At 42.9% G+C, this 25,362-nt stretch overlaps 1 protein-coding gene across 2 annotated transcripts in view; it reads left to right on the top strand.

Moving 5' to 3' along the window:
- SMAD9 (SMAD family member 9) overlaps window positions 1–22,979 on the top strand; it is a 37,346-nt gene extending 14,367 nt beyond the window's left edge. Inside the window, exons 3-7 of one of the 2 annotated variants that reach the window (XM_027713497.2) lie at window positions 5,621–5,878; window positions 8,942–9,052; window positions 10,889–11,110; window positions 15,443–15,699; window positions 20,161–22,979. In XM_027713497.2, the coding sequence (XP_027569298.1) occupies window positions 5,621–5,878; window positions 8,942–9,052; window positions 10,889–11,110; window positions 15,443–15,699; window positions 20,161–20,304 (992 nt within the window). In that variant the 3' untranslated portion in view covers window positions 20,305–22,979. Of the gene's footprint in view, window positions 1–5,620; window positions 5,879–8,941; window positions 9,080–10,888; window positions 11,111–15,442; window positions 15,700–20,160 lie in introns of both variants that reach the window. The other variant, XM_027713495.2, reaches the window with a different exon arrangement.
- The last annotated feature ends 2,383 nt before the right edge of the window (window positions 22,980–25,362 follow it).

Raw genomic sequence — 25,362 nt, 5'->3', positions numbered from 1 at the left:
TTCACATCTCTCTATTAGCTCTTGCTCTAGCAGGTCTGGTCTTGGTGCATCCTACGAGTTGTGCTCCGAAATGTGAAAAGGCAGGCTCCATCTAATGGAAGGATGTTGGGTCTTACCCTGCCCTGTGGCATCATAGCTCTGGCAGCCAGGAGTAAGGAGGGAGTAAGGAGCCCGTTGCCCCGTGGGGTCTGCATCCCATCAGACCACCAAGGGTGTCCGGATCTTGTCCAGGGTGCTGAAAGCAGCTTCCTCTCCATGGATATGGGTGCAGAATCCTTCCCTCGTGAACTGGTGTCCATTTGCATTAAGTCTAGGCACCAGCCCTGACTTACCACCCTGGCAAGATTTACGTCTCATTGTCTCAAAATCAACAATTGACTCATTAACCCACAGGAAACACTAGCTCTCCCTTTAAAGATAAGAGTTGCAGTAAGATCGCATATTTTGCAGTGGATATGAAACCAGATCAGTTGATTCTTCCTAAAATGCCTGGTGGCCTGCCTTAAATGGAATTTACTTACCTAAAGGGAGATTTTATGTGAAATAAATCCCCCAAGTTCTCATAAAACTTTGAAATTTTCCCTGATGATCCTCTTTAGACTGGACTTGGCCAGCACTAAAACACTGAAGGGTCATTTAATTGGGCTTTATGTCAATGAAACAGCTGTTAAAAAATCTTAGTGTTCAGTGTTGACTTCTATAGAGACGTTAGAAAGCAGGGCTGACAGAGATCTCAAGCAGTCATCCTGTTTTCCTCTGCCCAGACCACCAAACCAAAACAAATGACAGGGTACATTCCTGACCAATCTTCTTCTAATGAGCTCTAAAAATCCCATGTGATATAGGCTCTGCAATCTCCCCAGGCAAGTGAATCTATTGCTTTGCTCTTCTTACAGTTCAAAATGATTTCTAATGTCTAACCTAGCTCTCCCTTGCTGCCAAAAATCACACTAATTTAATTTACTAATGGATATGGTTGGTAAGTGTATTATTCTGTGATTACTCTTTGTCTGGCATGAACTTTACTCTGAGGTGACATTAGGATCAGATAAGTGAACTGTGGGATGCTTCTTTTCACATAGATGAAATAAGGGAAAGACATTTGTTAACATTTGTTAAACAACAGGGGCCGCTTCCTCTTCTGATAGTCCTTCCACTGCAGCAGAACTGTTGCTGTGAAGTTGTATCTGAACTGCTGTAAACATTGTCACAACTTTTAAATTTTACAGCTACACTGAGTGCTGCTTGCTGTCAACAGTTCTCAGTGGAAAAAGCTGATTGCCTGCCTTGCTAAATAAACTCTTCAGTAATCTACAAGAAGATGCTCATAAAGTATCCCATTTTGTGTATCTTTCTGTTTGAAGGCTGCAGTCTTAAGTGTCTTTTCATTTCTTCTGGTGTAACTCCTGTGTAGTTAACAGAGTCTCTTCTGCAGTAGCTGACAGCACTGCACAGTGCTGTTTTCAACCCTAGTCTTGTCATCTGTTCAGTGTCAGCTAACAAACACTAGTACTGGAATAGTACAGCAGCGCATGCCAAATGGCAGCCAAATATTTTATAATCTACATGCCAGTATTATTTTCATTTTGATGTCCATCCTTCTGCGGACCACTTTGCATCACTGCAGTCTTTCTTACTGAGTCAGCCACTCTATGACCAGACCTGTTGACTTTTATCCAGAATGAATGAGTTGTGTCAAAGATGGGAGGGCCTCACCCTTTCTTCAGTGGCCTGGCAGATCCCTAGACCTCTGTTACTAGAGAGCAGCTTTAGGCTCTGGTTGAAGATTCAGCGGTTTCATTGCTTCTGCTATGTCCTCAGGCTGCCCAGCCACATTTTAGGTTATGCTAACCAATACTGCACAGACTATGCATAGCTTTTGTTGCTGCTACCAGTGTCCCCAGCAGATTGCTTATCAGGTCTGCCGAGTATCAGGTGCCAGTTAGAAAAAAGCGGCAAATATTTCCTCTATTTGTGCAACATCCCACTGCATAGAGGGGTTAGGCCACCTAGTCTGAAGGAGATAGGTATGGTGGTTATGCTCTACTTCCCCCTTCATTGTTTTCTTCAAACAGCTCGTCAGAAATCTGAATTGTTTGTTGTCAGAAGAAGCCTCAGTTTCAGAAAAATCTCGAAGCTGCCTAAACATGTACCCTGTTATTTTTATGAGATCATTCATGTGTAGATATTGCAAATTTGAGGGTGCACCATTGCTCTAGACAGCAGGAGACTAAATGAATTTTTCATTTAGATTAACTGACTGCTTTCATCAAGCCCAAGTAGGACTAAGATGTGATAGCCTCCCAGGTGGAAGACTGCCCAATTATCTCACTGTTGATCATGTGTTTGGTGTTTGGAAATAGTTGTGGGCACAGGGAGTAGGTGGATCTCACCAGAGGGTAGATCTCCAAAGGTAGTAAACTCTGCGGAGATGGACTGATGTGTGAGAAATCGCAGTGTGGATGTTGTACCTGGAACTAAACTGAGACAGGTAGTTTGCTTGTGAGCCTCTGAAGTCAGAGGCTCTGGGCACAGCCAGGTTTCCAGCAAGAACTGCTGAAGCTAAAGGGAAGAGGAGAAAGCCCTGTGCATGAAAGGCAGTAGCAGGACTTGGGACATGACCGTATATGTCTTCAGTTAAACAAAGATCATCAACACTTGAGCACGCATAGAAGGAAGGATCCACCACTGGCTCTTGGTAGACAATAGCAGGTAGAAGAAAAGGACCCCCATTGAGTGAAGAAAGTGCAGGTAATTTATGAGGGCAGACAAGTCCAAATACACTCAGTTACTTAGTTTTGAGCCTCTGATCACACTTCCTTCAGAGTGGTTGAGCCCTGGAGAGTGGCATGTTACCAAAAGAACAAGGAGAACAAGGCCCTCAGGGGTACTCTTAGCCACAAACAAGAAAATTTCTGATTTCCTCACCACCACAGAGGCTTTAGCCCTCTAGGCAGTCACAGAACAGTCAGTGGAAAGATTAAGTGAGGTGGCAAAAACTGTACAGTAGAGCAGAAATTAAGAGTACCCAGGTCAGAGCTGGGAAGAAGTTCAAGGCTTGAAAATTCTTCTAGCATGCTGACTCACTCAAGGCAAATCAAAGGCTTCCCCTGGCAAGCGTTATTCACACATCCGAATTCTCAGCTTTCATTTAGAGGAGTTATGTTGAGTTCTCAAAGGGCTGAAGAAGGCATGTGGTACCCACAGTGAGGTGCCAGCCTCTCAATGCTGCATGACATTGCTGTAGCATAGCTGTCCCTTGCTCAGCACCTCTGCTGGGTGCAAAGGGATCACCAGCTCCCCATTTTCTGAGGCTGCTGGTCAGAGCTGGCTGAGCAGCAGCAGACCTGGCAAGCATCATACCAGTTTCATGGAGCAGCAGAGGAAAACTCCAGAAGCAGCAAGAGCTCACAGCCTGGGGCTGCTCACAAGAGCATGGGATGGGAGCAATCCAGCTCACCAAAAACACATCTGCAGTGGTTGTACTGGTCTTGTCCCAACATATAGCAGATGAACTTAGCAGTAAAAGAGTCTATTTCTCTCCACTAGCTATGAAGAGATCCTTGTGAATAAGATGTGAATACTTGTATTGCCTGTATGAGTCCTACCTGAAGAGTCTAGGAAATCCATAAAACTAAAAATGCAGTAAAGAAGCAGAAACACCTTTCTCTACCAAAGGACTTAAGAAAGTGGTGGCAGAATTTTTACACCACAGATAGGGGCATATCAGACCCAGAAGGAAAGAAAGTAGTCTCCCAAGCAGAATCTTTGTCCTGGCCAAAAGCTAATTAGAAATGCATTGGGCCAGAGAAGGGTCTATGTCCAATCTCTTAATAGGTATCCCAGTGCCTGTGTTTCCAGGCAGATAAGAAGACTTCTGCAGTGAACTCCCTGACATACAATCTTTTGTATGGTTTTAGGGCTCAGTTCTTCATCTTATGGGTGACTGACAAATTCCCAAATGGTATATGCTAGTGGGTAGGCAGATGCATGGTTTAATCCCGCCCCAGCTGCAGCATAGTGCTACATCAAGCAAGAAGCTGTAAACCTGTCCTTGTTACCAGGCACTAGTAAGTGCCCCAGCTCTCCGAGCTGTTGATGTGCATTTCAAGGGGAGTGTTCTGCAGCCTCTTCTCATGCACGTTTTGCATTATCTATATATTACTTACTTTATAGCAATTATTCCATGCTTTCATTAGGCTGGATAAATGAGAGGTTGCTATAATTAAAAGGTGTTAGCTAACCTGCCTAAAAAGGATTTGCCTTACCTAAGCAGAGCTTTTGGGCCCAAGCAGTATGTTAAAACATGTTCAAACCATATATTCCCAACAACATTTGGGTGCCCATTGCTCTTTGTTTTTATAAACTATTAAGAGTAGACTGAAAGATTACATGCTGCTGGGTTTTAAGCCAGAGGAACTCTGCACACTAGGTCAATCAATACAAGCCTGCTGAATTGTCCCTGCTGTTGGGACAATTCATGCTTGTCACAATAGCTCAAATTGCTTCCTTATCTCTTCTGGTGGCTTTTAGATCTGCAGGACAGCTTAAGGCTACATGAATTGCCCACTGTAGGTGCTGTTCTACCCCCAGGGACTATGGGGGACCCAATTTAAGCCTCAAGTTGAACTCTCATATGTAGTCCTACTTAGCAAGCTCCTTTGTGTTCCAGCCTAGGGACTTCATCTTTATAGGTAATTCACTAGTCAGGATTTTTAAAGTGTTTTGACTCCAATACTGCTCTTGCTCTTCATGTCAGAATCCAGAGTAATTTGGATCTGTTTTGGATTTCTCAAAGGAGCAATGGTGTTAACAGCACTGACAGTATGAGATGTAAGTGAAGAGAGTTTTTGAAGAGAGGTGCTATCTTCTACTAGACCAATTTTTACATTGGCTAATTTGGATTTCAGTTTTCTGACCTGCATTTTTCATGTCTTAAATACCAACCATTGACACATGCCTTTTTATGCTAGATCTTTTCTAACTATATTGCAAGAGCTAAATTGATATTGCTGCAAAATTTTAATTGCCATTTATATTTCCTTTTAAAAATCCCACTGTCTGGCTGGTAGCATTTTCAAGTACCTCAGAACATTTTAAATCTGGTGTCTAGCTTCGGGTCTGTACTTCTTTTTGCCCATCTGTGACTCAATGGTAGTAAAATATGTTGTGTATTGCAGAGTACTATTAGTTGTTACTAAACGTGGCTGTGAATTTGGCACATCCTGGTGATAATATTTAGCAAAATCCAGACATGGTCAGTCTTTGAAGAAGGAAAGAATAAATAATTTTGAGATGCAGAGATGTGCCACTTGCATTTCTCTAAGAGGACTGTGTGCTCATGCCGTACCTGTGAATTTTTCGATACTTTGCTGAAGTCAGGATTCCATGTTTTGCATATGGAACTGCTGTAACTGGCTGCAAATCTGCAGGAAAAAAAAGTCCCAAGAATCAGCTTTTGATTCTTGATTTTGAACAAGTTTGTTGCCTTTCAATGACTTATCTATAGATAGCAGTATTTGAGCAGCATGGAATATGCGTCTTTTTAACTTACAAAGAGATATACTTTCAAGAATGCAGTTTTAACCATTTTATTTCTTGTTGTTGTTTTTGTTTGCAGTCCTGCCTCCTGTACTCGTTCCAAGACACAGTGAGTTTAACCCTCACCTCAGCCTCCTTGCCAAGTTTCGAAACACTTCTCTGCACAGTGAGCCACTGATGCCGCACAATGCCACCTATCCTGATTCTTTCCAGCATCCTCCATGCACCCCTTTTCCATCATCACCCAGCCACATGTTTTCCCAGTCACCTAACAGCATCAGCTATCCCAACTCACCAGAAAGCTCTTCTGGACCAGGAAGTCCCTATCAGCTCACAGGTAATAATGAGCTTTTAGACATTCTGACTGAGGCAGTCGAGGTTCTTACCAGAGCCTGGAGTCAGGTGACAATTCTGTATGCTTCCCTTAGGCTGTAGCTACAGATTGAACTGTTGGACAGAGTGGACTTGGAATGTGATTTCTTGTTACTGCTTCTTGTGTATTTGACTCCCAGTCCTTCTGAGGGATGCTCAAGGGACTAAGAATTGTAGTCATCCCACTCCTAGAAGTGCCTGGGTGAGATTTCATGATTACTGTAAGGAGGAAGTTGAGGAGAGAAGCAAGTGTGCCAGGCCACCTCCTGTCTAAAGCTGTCCATCCAAGCTTCCAATACAATTCATGGAAAAGAGCACTTGCAAGACCCAAGTAAGGGGCCTAAGATGGTCAGAGTAGGAACCTTTAGAAACTCCATCAAGAGAGAGGATAAAATGGGGAAATTGGTGTGCAGAAATATTTTTAAATGTGTGGTGATCCCACTGACTGTATAAACTAAGGTGTTTACCAATCTGGCCTAACTTGTGGAAGCCACTAGGCACATTCCTATGACTTTGAAACATGTTCCACAGTTCTGAAGTTGGGAGGGTTATGTCACTCAGATTGTTTGTGTTGTAAACTCCTTACTTAGAACTGCTCTAATTACCCGAAAATTTAACTATGCATTTGCTGTTAATGCAACACAGCTGAGAGATAGTTTTAATATCAAAACATGTTTCAGATTCACTTCTACTCTTTAACTTTCAAATAGTTTCATTATTCTCAGCTTTTTCCACAAAGATGAATTCAGATCAGAAACTTGTAGCTTAAAATTTTAGTATCTCAACTGCAAAGTGTTTAAATGCATGTCCTTAATGACATGCCTATTTTCACTTTAAGTGCAAGAAGTTTATTTTTACAAGGTATCTGTAGTATTTGAACTTCGTTTTAAGGTGGATACTTTCAATACAATGTGATGTTTTTCCTTCTCTCTCCATTCATTGAATATGTCTTCATTAATTTCTTCTCTAGATCTATATTTCAGATTAAGTCATATTTAGCAACACTGAAACATTTCATTGAGTAGTAAGACTTGTTTGTCTTCTCCTATATTTTTATTTTCAACTCTGTGTAACCAAGCTGGATTCAGTGGAGCTGGTCCTGACAGGTAAATCAGGCCCATTCCAGCTATGTAATGACTCTGACTAGTGCATTTAACTGAACTTGGGACCTTGCAAAGCTACTTAAAAATGAAAGTGGCTCAACCTGAGCTTCAGTATATCACACAGCACATGGCATGCTGATAAGCATAATTTGCCTATATAACAATCAGGGATGGAAGGGTATCTAAAGCAAACTGGAGTTACATCAAAAACCTTGAGCAGGATTGCTGTGACCAAATATAGATGTCAGCTATGCTAATTTCTGCATCTCATGCAATTCTCTATACTCTCTTTCTAATCAATGGAGGAAAACAGGGACTCCTACAACAGGATTCATTGCATCTTCTTGTATATGTTTAAAGTACCTGAGATACACTGTCTCTGTGGGTGCCTATGTTTCTCTTGTGGATATAAGGAGAGCTTATGGTGACTAGCTTAGGCATAGACATCAAAAATAGCCATATAACCACATTATTGTGTGATTATATTCCTTTCTGTGACTTGTTTTCTCTTCCACTATTTCTTGGGTTTGTTTTACCATTCTAGCTTGTTGTATTTTATGTGGGAGGCTTATGTCACCTATATGTTAGAAATATCATGTGGTGTATGAAATTCCTAAATCCTGAACAGTGCTTAAGTAAAATTACATTCCTGTTCAGTACTTACTTGGAAGATTCAATGGTTGTCTTATGAGACGGTTCACAGTCATCCACTTCCAGATGAAGTTGCTCTGTTTTGAGGGCCAGCCAACAGACCCCAAACACAACAGGGAATTTCAAACTGGAACCAAATTAAACAGTGCTTAAAGAGATCCATAGTCCTACAAGCTTGTATATGGCTATAATTAGCACATAAGCTCACAGAGTTTCTGTTCAAATGAACAAAGCTACATGCTTTGAGTGCTTATGCAGTGAATGTTGACATTTTTTAATTTGAAAATTAAGACCTTTTTTCTTTGGCTTTTTGAAGCCTTCTGTCTTTCTTGAGAATCGCTGCTATAGAGTAACCTATTTTCTAGCTCATGTTGCTGGAAATGGAACAAATCAGGAGCTGGGCAGGTTGCGAGTTGATACTTTTTCTCCTAATGTTTTCAACACATCTATTGCTCCTTGACGGGAGACTGAACAAACCAGGAGAGGACAGACTTCCCTTGTAGGACAGAGGTAAAAAAAATAAATCTGGAGGGAGATTTGCCAAGTCTGATTTTAGAGTGTAAATGCTTTCCATAGGCTCTTTTTTATAGACTGTGAAGAGAGCTTTCTCCCAGAGGATCATTTAAAGTTAGCTTCTGCTCTTAAATCATCTCCTTAAGTTTTAAATTCATGAGAGAAGTCTGGAACTGAAGGATCAAACTTCATTACTTTTGTAGGGTAACAGCTGGTGTTAAGAGAGAACTTGGCATGGGTCTAGGCCTGAGGCACTGTTGTGACTGTCCCTCTCTCAAGTGCTGCATGTCCAACATGACAGCCCTTCCTTCCCATCTTCTCTGAACACACAATGGTCTTAATCTAGAGACTGAAGGGAGATCAGGTTCAGATTTGTGCTGTTTCCAGCCCTTCTCTAGCTAAACAATGCCAAAGAGGTATAATATTCACCAGGAAAAGCCAAGAAGGACTTTACCAAGATACTGATTTAGGCTTCTTTCTTTCTTTTTTTCTCTTTCTTTCTTTCTTTCTTGCTTTCTTTTTCTTTCTTGCTTTCTTTCTTTCTTTGCTTTCTTGCTTTCTTTCTTTGCTTTCCTTCCCTCCCTCCCTCCCTGTCTCTCTCTCTCTGTCTGTCTCTCTCTCTCCCTCCATCTCCCTTCCCTTCCGTCCCCTTCCCTTCCCTCCCTCCTTCCACTCCCTCACTCCTTCCACTCCCTCACTCCTTCCACTCCCTCACTCCTTCCATTCCCTCCCTTCCCTTCCCTCTCTCTTTCTTTCTCCAGTGGAAACTCCGCCTCCGCCCTACCACACAAGAGAACCTGCAGGAATGCACAATGGACGGTCAATGGATGCAATAGCTGAAAGTCAACTAGTGCTGTCTTTGCCCAATGGAGGTAAATCTGCCGATGGAGAACCTGAAAGTAAATAACCATTTGTACTATTTTTTACATAAAAACTGTTAAGAAAAAGAATTGTCATTTGAACAAAAGGGTTCAGTGATGTGTAATAATAGGGTTCAGGCAGTTTTGCAGTAAGACTCTGTGCTAGACCCACCCATTACCTAGCAGAATAGGTTGATGTGAGAATACCGTGTATTATGTGCAAAGTTACAGAGTTTAGACTCTGTATTTTGTATTTTTATTTGTATTTTTGTACTTTAACTACTTTATGTAGTCAACTACGTTACTACTATTACTTTACTTTTGTACTTTAACTACTTTATGTTGTTTATTTGTATCCATTTAAAAGTTGTTAATGAAAGCAAGCACTGTTATCTACATCATAAAGATAAATAAATCAGGCATGGTGGGGCAGTATAACACACAAAAGCATAATCAATATCAGAACTCTTTTTTTTTTACCACCTTCAGCTCTGGGTTTCAAGTACTTTAAAGTCTTGTGGTAGGAACCTTTCTGCTGCCATCTTTGTATAAATGTTACATTACCGGCTGGCTAGAAAAGAAAAGGACATGTTCTAGTTAAGTACAAAGAGATTTTTACAGAAGACCAACCTCTGTCCTCTTATGAGAATACTTTAGTGGGAGAGGGCATGGATGGTCAGAGAAGAAGGGTCTGGGATCCTCCTTGCACCCCTCAAAGCAACTTGATGTCATCTTCATCATGGTCCCTGCTACCTTTGCACCAATACTGGCAACTAATGTCTCCACTCTTCAAAGGCCATTGCTGGAGAGTACCAAGGGCAAATGGGAGTTCCTCTGCTGGGTTTTACTTTGGCTTCCTGCTACTGCAAAGGAAAAATCACCATTGTTCTTTTAGTCCATCATATTGTATTCTTAAAGAAATGTGGTTTATAGAATGAGGACTGAACACTGTGCACACACATGCACATTAAAAAATTACTGCCAGTTCTTCTGAAAAAATGAGAAGGCTGTATGTAGCATGGAACTGGAGCAGAAGGAAGGATGGTGCTAATTACACAGAGTGACCAGATAATAATAAGTTATCAGACACAAATACTTTAAAATAAATTGTCAAGCTACTTTAATCTCTTTATCATAGTTTACCACCCTGATCACTATCCTACTGAATATTAGTTAGGAGTTTATTAGAGGTTACGCACAGAGGCTCTGAGGGCAGGCAGGCTTACATGCCTGTGGTGAGCAGGCAGGATAAGGTTTCCTTCTAATTTCTGTAGGAAAAATGAGGCTCAGAGATTCTGTTACATTTTTCAGTCTGTCTCTGACTTAGAAAACCTGGGCATGGGTAGATCCAAAAGAAATGACCTTGCTGACATTTCTGCTTACGATCCCACATGGAAGCAGAAAGCCTGAAAGCATCTAAAAATTGAGAATGGGGGATGGGAGGTGGGGGTAGTGATTTATTACTTCTGAACTACAGAGTTTGGTATTAGGCTGAAGGCTTGCCTTAGTTTTGACTTGCTTTGAGCCCATCTGTCATCCCTAGCTCCTGCTGGTGTATAGAGCAGATGTATCCCTTACTATTTTCAGTGTATAATTTGGGCCCCAGTTCAGCAAGGAATGTCAATGTGTTAGAGTTAAGCTGGTGCATCAAACTTTTGCATGTTTGGGACTTCAGTAAAAAAAGTTAAGAAGCAAGGGAAGCTGCTGTTGAGATAAAGCATGACATAAGTGACTGTTTAGATGAAGAGATGGGGGGCTGAGAATGGGAGAGAGGAAAGAAAACAGAGAAGGATTGTTTAAAAAATATTACTGAGACCTAAGCAGCTGACTAACTTTTATTTCCTACAGACTTTCGGCCTGTTTGTTATGAGGAACCCCAACACTGGTGCTCAGTTGCCTACTATGAACTCAACAACCGTGTAGGGGAGACTTTCCAGGCTTCCTCTCGAAGCATCCTTATAGATGGATTTACAGATCCCTCAAATAACAAAAACAGGTTCTGCCTGGGTCTGCTGTCAAATGTAAACCGCAACTCTACTATAGAAAACACCAGGAGACACATAGGAAAAGGTAAGAGGAAATCCCTTCTCTTCAGGAATATTCAGAACTCAAAAGATCCACATATTGTATTAACAGACCTATCTGATTTGTCAAATGCGCTTGTCTTAAAATAAAAGCTCTGAGATTATTCTGAAATAGAAGAAAAGCAGCTGATTCTTTTCTGACTGGATAACAAGCAGCAGAGTAACTCCTTACAAAAGCTATTTACTTGGCCAGTGAAGAGAAAAATGTTGTTTACAGTTATGTGTTCTGATTTAGCAGTATGTATTTTCATTTTATTTATTAGAGCTTCTGGCAACTGGGAATATTGCCATTGAAATGCCACTACAAGGATAATTGCTGGTGCCTGAGGGCTGATTCTCCTCCCACCAAATAGCAAAGGGAAATGGATGAAACACTTAGTAGTTGAGTTACTTAGCTGAAGAACTCTACCACAGTTGTCTTTGTAGCTTCCCCCCCCCTCGCTGCCACCACCAGTCTGATTCCCTGCTTTGCCAACTTTTCACCAGTAAAACTAAGGCTTCCGTTCTCCCACCGGTGGTTCTCTTTGTATGCTCCACTGCTGGTGTACAGTGTGCAGAATCATATGCTGCTGGTGAGAGACCACACCTGGACATGCGTGACCACACGCAGTCTGCCCCAGCTCACTGGGGCTGTGTAGGGCTTGATATTCTCGCAGAATTTACTGTTGTCTGTGATGGTGAGTCAGAAGCCCTGTGCCAGCCACTTCTCCATGCAGATGAAGCTTTTCATGTTCTGGTATATCCAGTCTAGACTCATTATCTTGCCAACCCAGCCTCGCACCAGTAGCTACTTGGGAATGTATTTCTCACTGGGCTAATTAACTCTAATTGTTCCACTGCTATTATCTTGTCAACCTCACCTTGTTTCCCAGGCCTAGAGCAATATTTTAATTGGCTCTTGATAGTCTAGTGTTGAATGACTGAATACAAGGAAGCTCTGAGACAAATGTGATACAGTTTTTGCAAACAGCAGTGAACCTGAAGGCTGGTGCAGGAGATGTGCTTTACTCTTGCACTTTTCTCTGGGAGGGAAGGCACTTGTGTTGCAGATGTGCTGTGTGAAGCCAGTGTGATGCTACAAGTGTCTGTCATAGTGGTTCGTTGTGAGAGGTGCAAATGTGTTGTACATCTAGTTCTAACTTAGTAAATAAAGCAAAGCTTTCCTATCAGTGTAAGTTGTCAGAGGGATGTAGATGAAAGATGAGCCTGGCCCTAAAAGAATGACAAAAGATCCCAGCTGTCATTTGAGGATGTTACATCCTGTGACTTTCTGCGCCAAAAGAGGAACAGACAGAACAAAAATAAAATTAGGGAAATGCTAATGGTCTTCATCCATTTAAATCTGAAGATCTGTCTTCATTGCTTAAAAGTCCTTTAAAGTCCTACACTAGGAATCTGCCCAAGGGAAGGGAGCAGGTTGCCCAGAGAGGAGTTCAGTGTATCAGAGATCTGTGATTTTACTGTTCTTGCCTGTTTATGTAAATCTTAAAAGAACATATACAAGTGGAGTATAAGTGGCACCAGTACAGGCCTGCAGAAGAGCAGCTGCAAAATGTGTAGTTCAAAAGCATGGTGGACAGATGAAAGCTACTGAAATGGATACAGTTGTCACATGTTAACAGGGGAGAAAAAAGAGTGAGTAAACAAGATTAGCTCAGTAGGATAAGGATATGCGATTGAATTGTCATCTAGTGTATCAGCGTGAAACGGTTTCCTGGAAATACCACATCAAAGCTAAAAACAATCCAGAACACAATGCAACATCTACTAGCAATTGGACCTGTTTCAGCAGTTAGACTTCAAGGACAAAAAGGGGACTTTTGATCAGTGTCAAGACGATGTGGATGCTTGGAGACTGCTGAATTTCCAGCTTCTGCGTGGAGCAATGAAATCCCACTAAAACATATGGACCCTTGATTTGGTCTTCTACAAATATGTATCTAGCAGCTTGGTTTCCTTGAGGGTGCTTTCCTCTGATGAATGAATATTAGAAGAACAGAAATACATACTGATATTTCATTACTGCTGTATTTACTGTTTTTAAAAAGTCCACAAGGAAAAAGCAATTTGTAGCATCTGCTTTTGGGACTAACGGTGGTTTTGTTACTATAGCAGACAGAGTGGGCGATGCCTTTGAAAGAATTAATTTTTTCCAGAAAATGGGTTACTCAATATACTTCAAAAACCCAGCCTTAAAAATTTTTCACCTTAGTACCACAAAGTGTGGTGACCCTAAATCAGTAGCCACACTTTAAGATTTGAAATGTGGTGAATTTTTATGTCCTTATTCTTCTCTCCTTACCCTCTGTTCTCACTCTATCTGATTATTTCAGAAAATTATACGGACTCCATCAAGGTCCTTCCTGTTTTCAGTCCTTCCCTTTTATGCATTTCCAAGGTAAGGAAAGGAGAGTAGGTCAAGTAATAGCAGTCACAGTGTGCAGCACCCCACAGTGTCTGGCGTAGTCAGAGCAGACCTGAAGACTGGTAGAATGGAGCTGTCCCCTTGCTTGTGTTCCCAGTGCAGCACCAGTGTGTATTTCAAGCCACACCCCTGCCACTCACATCTCATTTGAGATCTTGTGGGTGCATAGAAGTCAAGTGGTGGCTTGAAGACAGACTTAAAGGTTCCTGTCTGAGTCACCCTGGAAAACTGTGGGAGAACATAATCTTCCCAGATTCCTTTCCCACTCAACCTGCTTTTCCCTGAGCTTTTCCCACTTCTGTTTAGAGGCTGGTTTTGTCCTGGGGATGTGCTGCTACCCCTTGTTGTTATGATCACAGAATGATGAACAGACTGGGAATATGTAACCAATCTTTTTATGAAAGACACCAGGAATAAAAGTAATTTCAACTGCATTATTAAAGCATAGTTATCACTAGGTTTGGAGGCAGTCCACTGAGGCTCTGTGAAAATGTACATTTGTATGTAAGTGTTTGAATGCCATACCTGGGAATAGAGAGGAGGATTTTACTTTTATTTAGTGGTGGTTTTTATGAGAACAAAGAATTGAGTTCTTCCACCTCTCTTGGCTATGGGAGGGGTTCATTTCCCCTAATCCAGCCATGGGAAAGGTGACTGCCTGGGCATTTTCACAGGATGACTTGGCCCCTTTTAGGGTGTGGCTTCATGCTCACGTTTAAGCAGGCTGGGTCCCTATTGCCGCGCTTGCACTGATGAAGATCTCACTGCAAATAGATTTTGTTTGGTTGGTTTGGTTTGAAGTTTATTAGCTGGTTCCCGATCCTCAGCCATTGCTGCCAGCACGAAAGCAGGTGTGAGAAGAAACAGCAGGGGTAGGGAATGGGAGAGCCTTTTCAGCACCTACACAGACTTCCATGCGGTTAAACTGGCTGTAAGCCTGCACTCTGTAGCGGATGGAATGAATCATCTGGTCACAATGCCTCTCATCATCTATCAGCTAGGAAAGGTGTCTACACAATTAGCTTACACAAGATCCCTAACTTTAAGGTTACTGAATTAGGCTAAGATAAATTCTCACACCAATTTAGGTATATTTTCATGCAAGCAGATATCCTGAGGGGATCAGAGTATTTGAATGGATAGAACTGCTTCCACCTTCATTTCCCCAAGGCACAGTCAAAATTTGAAGGTTAGTGTTGGTAAGTCACTTGGGCACTGGAAAGTTCAGAATAAAATCAGTCCTTTTCTTGCTAAAGGTCACTTGGAACAGGATCTGACGAGTCAGTCACATCATGTAAATGCAAATACTCGGTTCTGATGTGATGGATAAAGCAAAATACAGAAAAGCTATTTTAAGTACACACTATGCTGTGTTTTAACTGTATGACATAGGATCCTGTAGTAAAATAACAGCATGCAGTGAAGTGGGTCTTGGTCAGCGTGCATGTTCTCAGCAGAGAAAATACACTTCAATGTGTATGTAATGTAATACTGATTTTTCAGTTCTTGGATAGTTTTGATTCATGCTTTGTATATGGTTGACATGTGTTTGATACTTATGTATGTGTGTCTGTCATAAAGTACTGTGCTGTTGGGTAAAAGAAGTAAACCAAGTTTTACTGAGAAACAAAGAAAAATACGGCCTTCCAAAACTTTTTTTTTCTAGACCGGTACCTCAAAATAGTGTTTATGATATTTTCCTCTTAATGTTAGTGGCCTCTTGTACGGTACATAGATATGCACACATTTTACTGTCTTCTAAAAGGTAATGTATAGGTACCAGGTATCTGGAATGATCCTGGGTTTGTATGCCAGGATAAAAGAAAAAATTATTGGTATAAAGTGTGTTGTGAACAATGAAGAAATGATACACATTACATTTTCTTTTTCAAGGTGTTCATCTTTACTACGTTGGAGGGGAAGTTTATGCCGAATGTGTCAGTGACAGCAGTATTTTTGTGCAAAGCCGCAACTGTAACTACCAGCATGGTTTCCACCCAGCCACTGTCTGCAAGATCCCCAGTGGCTGCAGCCTCAAGATCTTCAACAACCAGCTCTTCGCCCAGCTGCTTGCCCAGTCAGTCAATCATGGTTTTGAAGTGGTGTATGAGCTGACCAAGATGTGTACTATTCGAATGAGCTTTGTTAAAGTAAGGATTCTTTGTTTTCTCTTGCATTTCTGCAAAGGCAAATCCCGTTACTTTCTAGCTCCCATCAAATCCTTTCTGAAGCAATTCAGACTGCCTCTTTTCCAGTATTGCCTTAAACTTCTAGGTGCTTACAATCATTAGTTTTGAGGTCAACCTCGAAATTTCTTAGATTCCAAAATTTGGATATTCCATAGGCTCTCTGTGGAAAATAGGCAGAGAATGCATGGTGGAGTTCCCCCACTGATTGCACAAAAAGCTCAACTTGGAAGGGCTTAGCAAAATGTAAATGTCTTAGGCAGTTGTGATCTCTCATATTGTTACAGGTTTGCAATAGAGCTTGATAGAACCATAGGTCTGAAAAGAATGTCCTTATGTCTCTAGGCTAATTTACAGTCTCACCAGTACTATAGACTGATATATATGGTCTCAGTCAAGAAACACTGTATCCTTCTTCATCTCTCACTTAGCTTGCAGGGAGTTGTTGTTTGCCATCTGCCTGATCCCTGGCTAAAGATTGTCGTAATTTCTGATGACGTTCCCTCTGGCCAGCCACAGGATCAGAAGGCCTTCTTGCAAGCAGAATAGAAAAAGAATACCTGATCTTCTCTCTGTTACTTGGAAGAGACAGGAGGCCACCAAAGCAATTACTGTTTCGATGTCTTTCATATCTGAACTTCACAGTCTGACTGCTCTGTGTGATATCTGTGTGATATTTGTGGGAGTTTCTCAAATTTTCTGAATGGCCTTCTCACCAGAATGAGATCTCTTGACTCCTTTTAGCACTTAGAATTTACTTAGGTGCCTATTGTAGCATCTAAACCCCAAAGAATGGTGGGTATTTAAAGATTGTTTGCAGATATGCTAGACTGACTTGCTATAGTGCTGCTGGGGAGAGCTGGCAGCAATGTTCAGCCTGCAAACTAGAGGAGCTGCACCATTAGAAGCCAGTTGGTCCTGCTAGGTACCATAAAAAATGGCTTGTGTATGTGCTTTCGTCTTGCAGATTTGTTTCTATACAAATGACTGAATCAAGATGATTGAATTCTAAGATACTGAAAAATTGCTTGAGGCTTGAGCCCAGTTACCTTATGTTCTACAGAGCAGATGAGTTGAGTCCTACACATCTTTCTGACTTTTTCAAGCCATCCTTGGGGACCCATCTCCTTAAGTCTCTGAGAGCATTAAGAGTGCTCTGTAACTTCTCCCAGGAGTCCAAGCCAAAATCTCCATGCCCATCACCATGCCGCTGCTTTGTTCTTGTGAAGGAGCTGACATCTTGTTCACATGCAAACTTTAGGGGGGAAAAGGAAAGCAAGAAACTCAACAAACATTTTCTTTAATTAATGGAAGACATGAATGGGCATGTTGTTTGTAAAGGCGGTGTAGCCAGTTACGCAATATTTTCATTATCTCAGCAACTTGGGGACAGTCTGTTTGATGTGTTATCTGCCTCCATGCTCAGCATGGCAGCAGAAATGGTGATGTTGATGCACTCTATATTGCTGCTGCCATATTATCATCTTGCTTTGTTGAAACAATAGCAGGTACTATAGTGCCTCAGGCACCAGAAGACCAGGTGCCTGGAGTTCTTTTGAAACCTTTCCCATGACCTTTGGGAAATTGCTATGCAAATCTCATCTAGGTTCTTTGTTCCTGGCCTATGAATACCTTTTCCTGTACTCAGTCTTCTCAAAATATTTCTCTCCCAAGGTGTGAGCCCCTGTGTGTTCAGTCTGAGGTCAGGAGTGCCGCTGGATGTTGGGTATGCAGTTGCAGATAGGGGCATGCTGTCTGTCAGAGAGCCCCCAAGAGAGCCCCCAGGTGCAGGGTGATGCTGTGGCTTCTCCCCTGATTCGTGTCCAGATGCTGCTGGTCACCTACAACCCACAGGACGAGCACAGCTAAAGGGCTGGAGACCCTGTCTCCTACCCCACCAATGCTTGAGCTACCAGCTGGGAGACAGCAATGGAGAGGGACCAAGACATGAGAAACTTGCCAGGACTGTGTTGTCTTCTGGAGGCAGGACATGGGACAGAGGGAGGTAAATGTCTTGTCCCCTCTGATGTCCTTTGTGTGCCCACAGAGCAGCTAGGAGCTCAGTTGTGGATGTACCATCAGTGAGAGCAGTTTTCATCCATTGAGCACTTCTGATAACCAAAGCAGGATGGTGTTGGCCCCTCTCCACAGCTGAGGCAGCTGAAGCACAAAGGGTAGAGATGAAGAGTTTCTCTAAGCTGAGGTCTGAACCCAGCACAACCCCTCACACATTTTCCCAAGTCTTGGGGCTAAGGGGAAGACCCAGCAGACTCGACTGTGTTCCATGGCATGAGGTAACTCAGTACTCTGGGACATGGCTGGAGCCTGGGCTGGAGAGAGCTGTTGCCCACAGGAGGCAGGGAGGGCTGGCAGGAGCAGCAGGACCCTGTGGAGGTACTAGTATCCTCTTCCTACCATCTGTGCAAAACACCGTCACAGCTTTGCAAGCTGTGCTCATCTTATTCCCTCATTAAGAGAGTCCGAGTTCATTTTGACCCTGGGGATAAAGGAGGCTACCTGCGACCCTAGAGTGATATACAAGGGGCCACAGGGGCCTTGTCCTCCTACTGTTTCCCCTGGCAGGGCTCCAGCCAGAGACAACATCACTGGGAGTGTTTGGGAGTTGCCAGCAGAGGGAGATGGCCAGCCGCCTGCATGCGCTGCCAGACTCCCCCAAATCTGGCAGGTTGTACTTTCAACCTGCGATTGCCATTCCTCTGGCTTTTCCATTCTGCCAGTCAGCAGAGGTGCGTCGGCTCCTCTAATGCCCTTCTGGCTGTGTATCTTCATTGCAGCTGAGTACTTGCAACTTCATCATCTCAGGAGTGTGACGGCACTGGCATTTTATGCAAACATTTACAGAACATCAGTCTGAGGTCCTGTGAACACAGGCCCTTTCTAGCTTGATACGTGCTTTGCAGTTCAGAAAAATGCTGCCTGTTTAGAAGTACTCTGGGCTTTTGTGGGTCCATATTTTACTCTTCTGCTTTCTTTCCCCTTTTCATTACTTAGTAGCAATGAATTTTATCCAGACCACTTATTATGGCATCCTGTTTTGGTGTTGATCTTAATTTTGCAGCTGAACATCTAAAGAAGTGGGCTCTAGCACCTTCACTTGTCGGAGTTGTTCAGCAGTCTACAATTTAAGTGCTTTTGGCAGGCATCATTCTTAATATACCTCCACATCCTTTTTCCATGACAAGAATACCAACCTGCCTGACTAGCATAATGATAGGTAAGACTCAGTGTCTGATCAACATCCCACAAATGAAGATCCTCATCCTGTAGTGGGACCATGTTTTACACATTGCCCTGTGGAAATCCCAGTTCAGTTCTGCCAGTGAGACAGCCGGTGAGCTGCAAGACTTTGGGCTGTGACTCGGAGACCTCATGTTGCTGTGAAATCAGGCTACCTGCTTAGGGGGTAGACACTGAGCCTGCTTGAATCATAGAATCATAGAATATACTGAGTTGGAAGGGACCCATGAGGATCATCGAGTCCAACTCCTGGCCCTTCACAGGAGAGTTATACTATGTGCCTGAAAGCGTTGTCCAAACACTTCTTGAACTCAGACAGGCTTGATGCTGTGACCACTTCCCTGGCGTGCCTGTTCTACTGCTCAACCACCCTCTGGGTGAAAAATCTTTTCCTGATATGTAACCTAAACCTGTCCCTTGAGGCATGGGGGCTCCAGGCTCTTTTCTCCCTGCCAGCACCACATCCCCGTCTTCTGTCAGATGCTCTGTATCCCTTGTCGCACCAAAAGAGCTGGAGAAATTACTGCAGGACTTCCCACAGCGGGCAGCTGGGAACTCCTGTGGGAAAAGAGGACATGTTCAAGGATAGAAAACCTATGGAAAATATATCTATACATAGGTTAGGTATGGTACATAGGAACTGCTGAAAGTTTCCAGAGGTTTAGATAAATACCTAGAACTTCTAGGGTCTCAGACTCATACAATGCATCCCTACCAATACATGAAGCAGTGCCCAGGATCATACCCAGTTCCTGTTAAAATGTTATGAAAGAGCCTGGCCTGCTTTTTATCTGTGCCAGACAGCAGTCTGCCAGACTTTCCTGGGCATGTCTCTGGGGTGCAAACAGCAGGGACCGTTCCCCATGGGCTGTTTGCAGGCAACAAGCTTGGAAACAGGCCTTTCCATGCCAGTTGTTTTCAGCACTTGGAAGTGTGAAGATATTTTTAATTTAATACCATAGAGTAACCATATAGGTAACTGTGATAACAATGACCTTAAAAAGTAGCAAAGTTTCTGGAGAAAATTATCCCTAGGACAAAGCATTACATCTTGGGAACTTGGGTGGTGTACTACCTGTAGTTGTGTTAAGACTGTCAGCACTGGAGTTGTGATTTAATGTTTTGGTTTTCTTAAAAAAAACCGCTCACTTTTTGGTCCTTTTGTAGGGCTGGGGAGCAGAGTATCATCGCCAAGATGTTACAAGCACGCCCTGCTGGATTGAGATCCACCTGCATGGACCGTTGCAATGGCTGGATAAGGTGCTGACACAGATGGGCTCACCTCACAACCCCATCTCCTCAGTCTCTTAAGAATCATCTCTAGAATTTCTTTAGGATGGATGCTATTGCAGGCAGTGGCTTATAGAATTCCCAGTGAACAGAAGCTTCTATATGTAGATGTATGTAGATGTAAATATATCTATACATAGTCTACTCTCTTTTTTTTTTATGCTGCATTTTGTGGTTTCTAGTTACTCTGATGCCAGTACAACAAGTTTAGAAATTCAGGTATAGCATATCTGTTCTCTAGTGCAAAATAAGCCAAATTCCTGCAAAAGTGTCAAACATTTCCTGTGAGCATCTTCATTCCCCAGCCAAGCCAGTAAATGGTGCGAATTCTCAGCACTTTCATGTGGGTTCGGAAACCTGGCTGTAGCTGTTCCTAGTAGGTGAAATTCACCCCTCTGCAGGCAACCAAAGTCAGATCTCTATGCCATTTATATCCATTTTACATCCTAATTTCAGGTCTAAAAGTGGACCTTAGATGGTGCACAGGACTTATGCATAGAGATGACTTTTATCTAGTGAACTGAAGGACTAAATTGCAATTCCAGTCTGACTCCCTACTGCAAAGCATGATGGGACAACAAATCCTCTGAGGAGCTGAGGCACCTGCATCTCCCCTAGGATTTGGCAGGGGGAGAGAGCCCTCAGGACATACTCAGCACTGGAGCCTTATCAGAGCATTCTGGACACCTCCAAGTAATCTGTTACTGTTGACACAGTAGGGTACGGTATTGCTGCACTGAAAAGCAACAAGCTCCTAAGAAAAAAATAATAATTGAAATATAGGCCTATGAGTTAAAAAACTAATTAACTTCCAGTGCTTTTTTGCAAAGTACATACATACTTGCATATGTATCCGGCATGTAAACTGAATCCTATCCATGATACAGTATTGATGTAGTTTGTTTTAAAGTTAGGACTGTCTGTAGATAGAATACTGTGCTGATATCAAGGGTACACCTCAAAGGGGCTTGAACTGTGATTCAGAAAAGGGAAATGAAGTGTGCATTGAAGAAGCAAATAATTACTTTATCATTCTTCTTGGGATAGTCTCCATACTGGGAGCAGGAAGCCCCATGCCCACAGGATGCAATGAGAAGGAGATGGGAGTCAGCCATCCCCTGTACTGGGCCAATCCTTGGGATCTGACTGCATCACTTGGGTCCGACAGAGAGAGGGCTTCCCTGCCAGTTGCTCCATACATCCCCACAAATGGTTTCTCATCTTAGATACAGGTTCCATCATTTGCTGTGCTTTTGCCTTACCTGCAGGTGATGGTGAGGTAGTGTAAGTCGTGAACAAGCAAAGAGTGAATCGATGTGCAGAACCTTGTCTGTGTTCCTTCTGTAAACAGGGAAACCTATTGCCCATACCCTCATCCACAGAGCCAGCCTTACAAAAAGGTTCACTTTGTAACCTTTTCGGAGGAGACATGTGAAACTCTTAATACATTTTGATTGTCTCCATCATTTTGCCGAAAGAATCAAGTATTATTTCTTTCAAGGCATAAAAGTTCATTGAAAATTGTTTTGCTTTAAGGATCAGAAAGAGTGATAACTTCTCCAATCTCATTCCTCCATGGAATACACTAGAAGTATCATGAGGAAAAAAAAATGTTTTACAGAATGTTTCTTTTCTTCTCACACAATATCTGGTGCTACACATTTTGCTGCATAAGTCGAAGAGGATGCCTGAAATCTTCAGCTATATCACATATGCAAAGGAAATAACATTCACTGGAAAGACAGTAAGTAAAGTAACAGTGTTATTTCAGTGCATCTTCAGCTGCCTGTGAAATTTGCAGGACACAGAAGGATAAATTATTGTTAAGTTTGAGCAGTAATAGCAAGTTGTATATGAAATTTGTACATGCGAAGAAACCTGTTCTGTCACCATTTGACGTCATGGGTGTCACTGTGAGATAGGAAAAGCTTTACAGTCTCTTGCAGCAATGAAATACAATAATAATATTACACAGAAATTCCAGGTGTGCCATTTACTGTTTAGCAGACTTGAGAGACATCAGTTTGGAAAAATGCGTTTTCCTCAGCTCCCTCTGTCATCAGTGACCCTGTACCAAGGTACTGGTAACATGTTTTTTAGCATGTTTATTGCACCTCTTCTCCAGTAGCACCTTTGCTCTAGGATGAGCACCTTTGTGTGTAGCTCATTTCTTTGCTTTCTTAGCAGCTAAGGACCAGAGAAAATCACCTCTCCTGTCTAGGATCTAGCTCTGTCCTTTATCCTAGGTTCCCCCTTGTCTTTTAGGCTGAAACCTCCTTCCCTTCTAATATAGAGAGAAGCTTTTATAGAGAGAAGACATTCCCAGCATTGTCATCTTCCTCACAGAGAGCAAAAAGATGTTCTGAGGTGTATCTGCTCTTGCGCAGCTCCAGAACCCAGTTTCTGCCAATGCTGAAAAATAGGCCAGTGAAGAGAAACAGGTCCTTTTGGGACATCATTCATTTCATCATAAGACAGGCATTTCAAGTAGGTGAAAATGTACTTTGGGCATGCTTATGTTTTCCCACTGAGTATAAGGGGAACTTGTGTCTCTAGCGCAAATGTGGACTGCTACACTGGACATTCCAAAAGTAGATGAGGTGGACCCTAAGGAAGATGTGGTAGCTTTCCCAGCCTAATAACGATGCTTGCTCAGTTAAGTGTCTGTGTTGTTTGAATAAAAGTTGGTAAAATCAGAGCAGTTCTTTCTTTCCTGTATGTCTACTTTTATAGTAATCCTTATATGAATGGAATTTGGCTTCCATGCAGTCCATACATGCATCTCATTTAAGGCAGTCACCTTAATACTACCTTACTAATAAGTAAAGAGGAATCTCTGAAGCATGATTCTTCTGACCTATTTAAAACATCGGTATTAGAATGAAATGAATTTCAGCAAATATAACTATTTGTCAGAAATTGGATCAAAGCACCTGATTCTGGGCAATTGAAGCCAATGGCCATCACAGAGTTGTTAGCCTTTAGGAAGGCTGGTATCGCTGTGTCAACTATTTCTTCCTGTTTTGGTGGCCTCTGGGGACTTATCCCACCATGTGGAATGCTGTGCAAACACAGAGAAGCTGGCAGCTCCTTCCCAAGTGAAGGGGAGAGCTCACAGAGAAGTGATAATAGTGAATGAGGAAAACAAGTAAATAGGAAGATAATCCCTGCCCAGATGCAGAGATAAAAAGTAAGGTTATTAAACCATTTATTTCCCTTTCTTTTTGAACAAAGTTTCTTTTACAGGCTTCTTTAGTATATGTGAATTGAACTTGGTTAAAAATTCAGGTTTCTCTTAATTTACAGCAATGTAACTTTGTATCTCTAATGTCTCCCCATTTTGGAAGGAGATATTTGCTGCTGAAAGGTCTTCATAAACCTATCCACCTGTAGCAATTTAAGGCCTTTAAATGTACTCACTAATACTCAAGCTTTGGAGGTAGTCTTCCTGAGAGATTTAAACTCGCTCACGGGAGACTACAATCAGCTGACCAGGGGGTGGAGCCAAGGTAGTTTCCTGGAGATTTAAAGTGCTCCAGGGAGTGTAAGTGACCTGGAGCAGGCAAACAGGGATGTGGCACATCAGTGAGGTTGTGGCATGGCAGTTCGCACAGGCAGGGGAAGCAGGAAGGGCACAGCCACCCTCCCAGCTCTCTCTGGTGGATTGTGACGTAGGTGGGTGGCTGTGGTTTGTTTTTTCCTGCAAGTCAACTAGACCCAGCAATGGTTTACAAATGAGCAAAAGCTGCTGGTGCTGCTATCAGGGGGAGTGTGCTAACCCAGACAGAACCCCCTGAGAAGGATGTGGCTGTTCAGGTCTCTGGCTGCATGGAGTGTCTGAGCCTGGCGTTAGTACCAGAGGACAGTGTGAGAGACACCTGTGTACGATGTGAGCAGGTAAATGATTTGCTTTGCTTAGTGGCAGAGCTCAAGGAAGAAGTAGAGAGGCTAAGAAGTATTAGGGAGCGTGAAAGGGAAATAGGCTGGTGGAGTCATACCCTTTCAACCCCAAACAAAGTCCAGCAGGAGACGGTGAAGCCCTGCCCCTCCTGCCATCAGGCAGATGGAGCAAAAAGTAGATGGGGGGGAATGGAAACCAGAGAGACCACCATCACCTCCCCGGGTGCCCTTAAAGAACAGGTGTGAGGCCCTGGACCCAGAGAGTCAGGCAGAGGGCAGTCAAGAAGAGAATCTGTCTGGAGGGTCTCCTGGTTGCACCCCATCTACTAGATGGATCACAACCAGAGCTATAAAGAAAAAAAGAAGGGTAGTTGTAGTAGGCGGCTCCCTTCTGAGGGGAACGGAAGGCCCTATATGCTGACCGGACCCATCCCCTAGGGGTGTCTGCTGCCTTCCTGGGGCCTGGGTGAGGGATATTAGTAGGAGACTCCCTGAGCTAATCCGGCCCTCTGATTGTTATACACTGCTGGTCATGGTCCAGGCTGGCAGTGATGACATAAATGAAAGAGGTACCAGGCTAATTAAAAAGGACTTCAAGGCACTGGGTCGATTAGTTAATGGGACAGGAGCACAGGTGGTGTTCGCCTCAGTTCCTGCAGTAGCAGAGATGAATGAGGAGTAGGAAAACCCGTCTTATCAATAGGTGGCTAAAGGGTTGGTGCCACCAGCAGAATTTTGGTTTCTTTGACCATGGGGCAAATTCTATGGTACCTAGCCTTCTAGAGTCAGACGAGCTTCATCTATCTAGCAAGGGCAAAAGGACTCTAGCCCATAAGTTGTTGGGGCTGATCAGGAGGGCTTTAAACTAGGTTTGAAAGGGGAAGGGTTTGAAACCAGGCTCTCCAGAGATGAGCCTAAGGGTAGAAAGCCAGGGTTAGGAGTGATATCAGCAGCCCAGGTGAAATGCATGTACACCAAAGCACACAGTATGGGTAACAAGCAAGAGGAGCTGGAAGTCATCATGCAGCAGGAAAGCTATGACGTAGTCGCCATCACAGAAACGGGGTGGGATGACTTGCATGACCGGAGTGCTGCCATGGGTAGCTACAAGCTCTTCATAAGGGATAGGTGAGGTGGAGGGGTGGCTCTATATGTTAGAGAGTCTCTTGACACTCTAGA

Source organism: Pipra filicauda, unplaced genomic scaffold, assembly GCF_003945595.2.
Source record: "Pipra filicauda isolate LSUMZ 115617 unplaced genomic scaffold, ASM394559v2 scaffold394_size754893_pilon, whole genome shotgun sequence".
Taxonomy (NCBI): domain Eukaryota; kingdom Metazoa; phylum Chordata; class Aves; order Passeriformes; family Pipridae; genus Pipra; species Pipra filicauda.
Note: the sequence above shows the minus strand (reverse complement) of the source record. Positions and strands in the feature narration are given on the sequence as shown.